General features: G+C 47.8%; 1 protein-coding gene across 4 annotated transcripts in view; it reads left to right on the top strand.

Moving 5' to 3' along the window:
• Positions 1 to 1,785: 1,785 nt before the first annotated feature.
• The window catches only part of DOK5 (docking protein 5), a 159,778-nt gene continuing 153,839 nt past the window's right edge, over positions 1,786 to 7,724 (top strand). Inside the window, exon 1 of one of the 4 annotated variants that reach the window (XM_008274150.4) lies at positions 1,786 to 2,576. In XM_008274150.4, coding sequence (XP_008272372.1) covers positions 2,511 to 2,576 — 66 coding nt within the window. In that variant the 5' untranslated portion in view covers positions 1,786 to 2,510. Of the gene's footprint in view, positions 2,577 to 2,849; positions 3,005 to 7,724 lie in introns of those variants that run through there. The other 3 variants (XM_070051663.1, XM_008274151.4, XM_070051664.1) reach the window with 3 other exon arrangements.

The raw sequence follows: 7,724 nt of genomic DNA, 5'->3' as shown, positions 1-7,724 counted from the left end.
GCGGCTTGTGTGTCTCCATTAGAACGAGTTTCTGCTTTGAATGTGGTGGGCCACGTTCACCCTGGATTGCTGTTTGCCATGCTGCAGGCACAGGGAGGCCCTGTTTCAGTGCATGGCGTAGCTTGGTATCAGATCGACGATGCCCACGCAGGACAAGAGTCCTTGCTCATAAATGGCTTCTCTTTGGAGCACACATCCATGATTTTTAATGAACCCTAATTTAATAAGGACAGTATCAGGACCAGGCACCAGCACTGGGACGGGAGACTGAAGGAAGCACTCATTCTCAGGGATGTGCAAATCTCAGCACTGCTCAGCCTTGACAGCCAGTCTCCATAGCCTGCATATTTCGCATGTATGTAAGGTTGCATTTATCAAAGAAATAAAACCATATGCTGAATTCAATCTTGCAACTAAAAAAATCAGTTGCTTTGTCAGATATGGTTTGATATTTTCTATTTGATTCTAGTTTCTTCGTGTCCAGTTTAATGATATTTGGATGCTGATTATATACTCAACATCGACTGTCACGGGGTAGATTTCTCCACCTTAGTTTTTGTCGTAATTGTTTCTGGGCCATGCACTTCAAGCTCTTTACCCCTCAACATCTCCATTCTTTATTTCCATGATAGTGTAGATTTGGTCTACCAATGAAGCGTTGGACAAGTGCCTTTCATGGCAAGCATGGAAAGTATGTTTTTTAAAAAGTTTTAACCCTTCAGAAAGAGCTTTCCAAACGATCTTACCATTTTACCCTATTAAGTGAAAGATCCATACTTAAAATTCAATTCTCATAGAAGGGCAATGTGAACCCAGAGTGATTGATTCACTAAATGACAGAAAGAGTTCTCCCTGCTGGAATATTTGCTTCTTGTTGTTGCAATTTTAGACTCGGTTCTCCCACGGGACACCCGATGATTCTCTTCTTGGACACCAGCTAAGTCAGGTGACAAACATCTGTGTTCTCAGTCATAAGAAAGGGAAGTCACGTAGCTTTGGAGCTGAAAGGATTGGCGTTGCCATCAGAACCAACAGGCCACTGGATAAGTGAATTCTCCTTAACACTACTCGTGGGTCACCTGCACTTGGTCTGATCCACTGCGGTGAACAGGAACTGTCTAACTTCTGATTCCTTCTTTGCCTCCATAGACAATGAAAATGATAAAGCACTAACATGTGCTCTTCCAAGAAGGTCCAGCCCAGCGTTTAGGAGCAGACCTGGGCACCACACACCCCACCCTTCCATCCCGGCGCAGATGGTGGCTAGCAGTGGGGCCCAGGGCAAGTGCCAGCGGCTGAACGCTTCTGATTTTCACTTTCTGTCACCTGTGGATGCTAGTAACCTACTCATCATCCCCTTAACAAGATTAGCATAATGCCGGGCAGGCTGGTGCTCCACCGGCTTTAACCCTGATCAGCTCCTGGAAGATGATATGGCCGCGGGCTGGTGAGAGTCAAATCCGGGCCCCTTTTAATCTGACTTTCTAGGCCGCATTTACAGACTCTCATAATGGTTGCAGGCTGAGCTCTACTGCCAGTCTCCCGAGGTCTAACTAGACCTGGAATTCACATGGGTGCACCCAAACCCTGCAGGGACTCTAGGTAAGCGGATCCCTGCAAAGGGTCTAGATAGCCACTTGATAGCCATTGAGGATTGGCTGAGCACCTCCTCGGGGCCAGGGTTTGGGGAGACAGAGTCCCGCGAGAAAGGCACACGTCTGAGGGCTGGACCCAGCGTGCAGGCAACCCCAGGAGGCGCTTCCTCGAGCCACCACAGCATCCCCCGTTGCTCTCTGCCAAGGTCACGGCACACCATGGCAACACCACCTCCCCGGACGCGCGCACGGAACATCAACCCTGCTCGGGGAGAGGCGGGGAAGGCAGCAGCTGGGAAAAAGTGAAATTTCCTCTCCTCCAAAATAAGCCACGGGAGCGCGAAGAGAGCTCGCGCTGTCTCGGCAGGCTGTGGGCGAGGTGTGGGGGCGGGCTGGGGCGCGCTCCGAGGCCGAGGCCTGGGAGGGATCGGAAGGGCTGCCGTGCGGAGAAAGGTGGGCGGACGGCGAGGGGAGGAGGGCAGGGGCGCAATCCGGTGCGTCTGCTCGCGGGTGGCCGCGGCGCGGCGCTGGGACCCGCACGGCCCCTCCTCTGCGCCCCCCGCCCCCTCTCCTCTTCCCTCCACCCCCTTCTCCTCCTGGATCCCTTAGCTGCCGCCGCTCCTCCTCCTGGCTGGCTACGGAGTCAGCTGACGCCGGCGCTCCAGCCTCGCCTCCCTGCGCCGCGCGCTCTGCGCTCCCCGAAGTGGCTGCAAGCCGGCCGCCCACTTCCAGGGTTTGGGGCGCAGAGAAAGTGATGTGCGCTGTCTGAAGCCCCGCGGAGCCGCAGCCGAAGCCGCTTCACCTGCCCAACTTTCTCCCCGCCCCTCCCATTCCTTCTCTTGACCCTGCCCTCAATCCTCGCCAAAGCCTCTTAGAGTGCGTGCGCTTGGGTACGGCGGTCGCCGGCTGTCTGGGATGGCTTCCAATTTTAATGACATAGTGAAGCAAGGGTACGTGAGGATCCGGAGCAGGCGCCTAGGGGTAAGTATCGATCTTCCTCCTTTTTTCCCCTTTGCCTGATCCATGGTTTTTATCCTTAGCCAGCGTCCCAGGAGGTCCTGGCCGCGCGTTGCTCAATCTCGCTGTGGCTTCGCCGCCGAAATGGACATCTCCCGGGGCTGTCACTGCCCGGCCGGCGTCTGGGTGTGTAATGGATCTATCTTTATCTCTCGGATGACTTGGCTTTCTGTCGGTGGCCGCGTGTCGGCTTCAGTGGCCACCGGTGCCCATCCACTCGAAATAAATATTTCTCCGTAGCCATGGGAGTTGGAGCTGAGAAGCCGGGCGGGGGTGCTGCGCCTGCCGGGAGCCCCCAGCGCCCCTGTCTTCCGTGGCCGACGCCAACTTAACTTTTCCAGGCCATGGGTCGCCTGGCTGAGAAGGGCGCAGACGCTCTGGGTGTGAACCAGGTCGGTGACCCCATGACCCCGGGGAGAGGATTCTGCCGGGAGAGGGGTCTCTTGGACGCGTGGTCCCGGGCAATGACTACCCCTTGTCCCAGGTGTTGACAAAGGAGGAGTGGGGCAGCCCCCGGGCAGGCCCATTTCGCGTAGAAGCCCAAATCCTAATTTCTCCTTGTCCTTAGTCGGGGTGGAATACGCATTGGACCCCCACTGGAAGACGAGTTACGGTGGACCAGAATGCGAACCCCAGAGCAAGTGCGTCCTGAGGGTGTTCTGAAAGCAAAGCATGAATGAGTCTGAGGGTGCGTGGGGACGGATGTGGGCCCAGGAGGTTCCAAACGCGCTTTTTGTCCCTTACTCTGCTCTTCCTGGGGGGACTAACAGGGAGAGAACCTGTTCTGTTTGCTTCTCTTTGGGCTGGCGTGAGGGCGAAGGAATTATTGAGGGAGGGGGAGATGCTGGAGTCAGTCTTTCTTTCTTTCTTTCTCTCTTTCTTTCTTTCTTTCTTTCTTTCTTTCTTTCTTTCTTTCTTTCTTTCTTTCTTTCTTTCTTTCTTTCTTTCTTTCTTTCTTTCTCTCTTTCTTCCCATTTCATTTCATTTCATTTCATTTCAACTGCCCATGTGCCTTGTAGCAGGTGTTCTTGCTGTTGCAGTTGGTGGTGTGCTATGGGCTAGGGGAGCCAAGTTTACTTTAGCAGTAGTCAGGATGGGTGGGTGAGTGCTGATGTGCAGGAGTGGTGGGCTGAGCATCCTTCTTGACCCCTATCTGTCGTTTGGCTTCTTGCTCTCCCTTGGGCTCTGAACTTTTCTTCTATGTCTGATAATTTCCCTGAACATTGAAAACAGATTTCACTGTGGAAAACTGAGCTAGGGAGGAATGTCCCTAATTATAATAAAACTCTTGTCTGAATCATGTTGGTCTTTTTTTCCCCCTCCTGGTTATCGTTATCATTGTTTTGGCAATTATGTACTGAGTTATTGTGAATATGTAAATGTATAAGTAGGGAGAAATGGAACAGTTAACCCATCCCCATCAGCTCTGCCAAAGTTTCCTTGCTTTTCTTCTGGGCTATGCAAATGGTCTCATCTGGGAGAGCAACCAGTGTTGGGATATTTGACCATGCAACCCCCATGGATTAGGCAAGAACTGTAGGAACTCTTTTATTTTTTGATAACCAATGGGTCTGCCAACCATTACATTTTTAAAGAGAGCATTAAAAATACCATTCTACATTAGATTTATTCCATCTGCCAATTCAGAGAATTGGTAATAGACATTCATTCTGTGTTAAGGAGCATTCCAATAGGAAGAAGCCATGCATTATTAATGCATACAATGTGCATTATTCATAAGGATCAGAGTTTAGGCCAAATTGCGACACATGGTGATTTATTTGAAAGACTGGTTACCATTACTTTCTAGTTTGTGGTAATTGAGATTATTTTCCTATGTTATTACAGTTGTCCTATATGTGTGCCAACATTTATGGGCAGATATTTGAAGCAGAAGGAAATGAAATATAGTTTAGTCTGCATTCAGTTTATATTTTATAGTATTTTGGATGCCAGTGAACAGCGTATTTTCTTAAGATTTATTCCTTTTGTCTGTGTTGACATCCAAATAGATTTCAGGATATCCAATGAATTATAGTTATGGAGAGAAAGGGTCAAAATATGATAAAATAAATCTCATCTTAGTTGTTAACATTGGTTTTTAATGACTTGTTAATTTTTAGAAATGTCCTGGAATATGATTTATAGAGTGGGCTGATTGCATAGTTGTCAAAACGCTATGTAAACTAAAGTTTGAATGGATATTCTCATCTCCAAGAGAAGAGCTTTGTGCCTGGCACGGAGAGAGTGTGCAGTAGGTGCCTGCTGAAATGTGCACTGGAGACCAGAGTGAGCGTCTGGCCTGCAATTTGTGGTCCTCCTTAGGAACTAATTGGACAATGGTTTTATTAATGGAATCCAAACAAGCATTTGTGGATTATCACCATGTTTGGGAGGTTTTATAATTAAACTAGAAAACAGCACGTTATGGCAAGCAGCTGTTGTGCAAGGAATGCTCCCTCAGGTTTGAGAAAAGAGGGGTGAGGGACACATTCTGCTTCTGTACTTGTTGGTGTTAGGACTCTTGGCTTTTCTTGGCCTTGGCTTTGTAGTCTACACAGTGAACATGACTTAATGATGTTCCTCAGAGCAGGAGATCAGGAAATAGTTGTGAAAATGCAATGACCATGTAGAAGATTGATTTTGGTTTATTGTGTTCTTTGGTGTACTCTAGTCTGAGTTAGGATTGGTGGAGAGATATAGGAATTACTGATTTCTGTTTTCCTATGTAGAAGTGTCTGTTTTTCTTTCTAGAAGTGTCTAAAGGCATAAATGTTTATGCAGCTCTAGATGTTTTTACTAGATGAAGCTTTTACAAATTAATGAATATATATTTCTATGGTATATACTTTTATGGGACAGCTACTACTTTTAGTATGAAAAGTTATCTGCTTATTTATTTTTATTTTCTGTGAAAGGTAGAGATGCAGACATAAAGAGATCTTCCATGCACTGGACCATTCCCCAGGTACCCACAACAGTCAGTGCCAGACCAGCCTGAAACCAGGAGTCAGGAAGTCAGTCTTGGTCTCCCATATGGATAACAGGGACCCAAGTGCCTGAGCCATTACCTGCTGCCTCCCTTGGTGCATGTTAGCAGGAAGCTGGACCAGAAGCGGGAGAAGAACTCTAACCAGGCCTCTGATAAGGGAGGCAGGCATCCCCAGTGGCAACTTACCTGCTGCTCCGAATCCCTGTCCCAAGACAGAGAGCGTTCTAAGAACATCTCTGTTCAAGTGGGTCACAGGTAAGTGGTTATCTTTAGTTGAGATCCTGACCAGTTTAGTGGTCAAACAATCAAATATGTATAGACTCTTTTTTTTTAACTTGAGAAAGTTTAATGAAATATTATTTGATTAACTCAGAAATCTTGGAATCTTCACATCAACTTTTCTTAAATACATGGGCTCACAGAGGTCTCAAGCCACGCCCTGGGTGCGGTGTTTGTTCGGGAATGTCGGTGTTACTATTTGGGGGTCCTGGGGTGGGGAGGAGAGTGGTTATTTATAACCATCTGATTCATCCACCAAAAGCACTAAAAATTTCTTCTTAGATGAGTGGTGAATCAGGCAATTTGCACATCACTAACCTACCAGTGCATGATTTACATGGCGTCATATGGGCTCTTCACTTGCAATGGAGAGAATTTTTAAATTAATAATTGCCACGGGGAGTGGGCATTTAGTCTGGCGGTTAAGATGCCAGTGTTCCATACTGGAGGGCCTGGGTTCAGTTTCCAGCTCGGCTCCTGACTCCAGCTTCCTGCCAGTGTAGACCCTGGTGGCAGTAGTGATGGCTCAAGGAACTGAGTTGCTGCCATCTTCATGGGAGATTTTTTTTTTTATTTAAAAGCAATATTTATTTAAGTCAGAGACCTGGTGGGGTGGCCAGGAGTGGGCATGGGAGATCTTGATTGAGTTCCCAGCTCCTGGCTTCAGCCCCAGCCCAATCCTTGTCATTGTAGGTATTGAGGAGTGAACCGGTGAGTGGGTGAGTGGGAGCTCTCTCCTCTCACACCCACCCCCTCCCCTGTCACTCTGCCTCTCAAATAATTAAATTTTTTAAAGATTAATTTATTTATTTGAAAGGCAGAGATACACAGAGAGAAAGAAGAGAGATAGGTAGAGGGAGAGAATCTTCCATCTACTGGCTCACTCTCCAGATGGCTGCAATGGCCAGGGCTGGGTCAGGTGAAGCCAGGAATCAGGAACTTCTGGATCTCCCATGTAGGCCATCTTCTACTGCTTTTCCAGGCGCATTAGCAGAGTATGGGATACCAGCACTGCAGGTGGAGGCTTAACTCTCTTAAAAATTTTAGAAAACTGTCATGGCTGTCCTTGATGTAACTTTCAGACCTTAACCTTCGACTTATTTTCTTTGTTTACATGTAGCCCCTCAGGTACTTGTCTTGGTTATTTCTTTTAAGATTTATTTATTTGAAAAGTAGGGGGGGAGAGAGAGAGAGAGAGAGAGAGAGAGAGAGAGAGAGAGAGATCAGTTTATTTTTTCTTCTGCTGGTTTACTTCCCAAATGCCTGCCATCATCTGGGCTAGGCTAGGGCAAAGCCAGGGTCCAGAACTCCATCTGGATCTCTCATGTGGGTAGCAGGGACCCAAGCACTTGGGCCATCATCTGCTGCCTTACTAGGCTCATTAGCAGGGAGCTGAATTGGAAGCAGAGTAGCTGGGACTTGAACTGGTCCACTGATATGGGTCATCCCAGCTAGCTACTTACCTTGCTGCACCACAATGCCCCCAGTTACTTGTCTTTAAATATTTTTGCTCTATCAAAAATTTATCAACTTGGACCTCTCTGAACTCCACTCTAGCAAATTCTCTGGTCAATCCCATACCTCTACTTAGAACTCTAACCAACATCTCAAACTTACTGCACTCATTCCCGTCTACTTCTCCTAGAGTCATTTCTCTCTCAGCCACCAATTGTCCCAATGTTTTAGTTGCCAAGCTAAAAACCAGTTGAGCAAGCAAGCAAACTTGGTCATTCTCTCTTCTGCCTTGTCTCACTGTATAACCAACCCACTGGGAGACCTTCTGAGAGTGCTGGGGAACATCCAACCTGTGGACTGTGTAAGGCCTGAGAAATCATTTGATT

Source organism: Oryctolagus cuniculus, chromosome 11 (assembly GCF_964237555.1).
Source record: "Oryctolagus cuniculus chromosome 11, mOryCun1.1, whole genome shotgun sequence".
Classification (NCBI taxonomy): Eukaryota; Metazoa; Chordata; class Mammalia; order Lagomorpha; family Leporidae; genus Oryctolagus; species Oryctolagus cuniculus.
The sequence above is the reverse complement of the archived record's forward strand: the minus strand, read 5'-3'. Positions and strand labels throughout refer to the sequence as shown.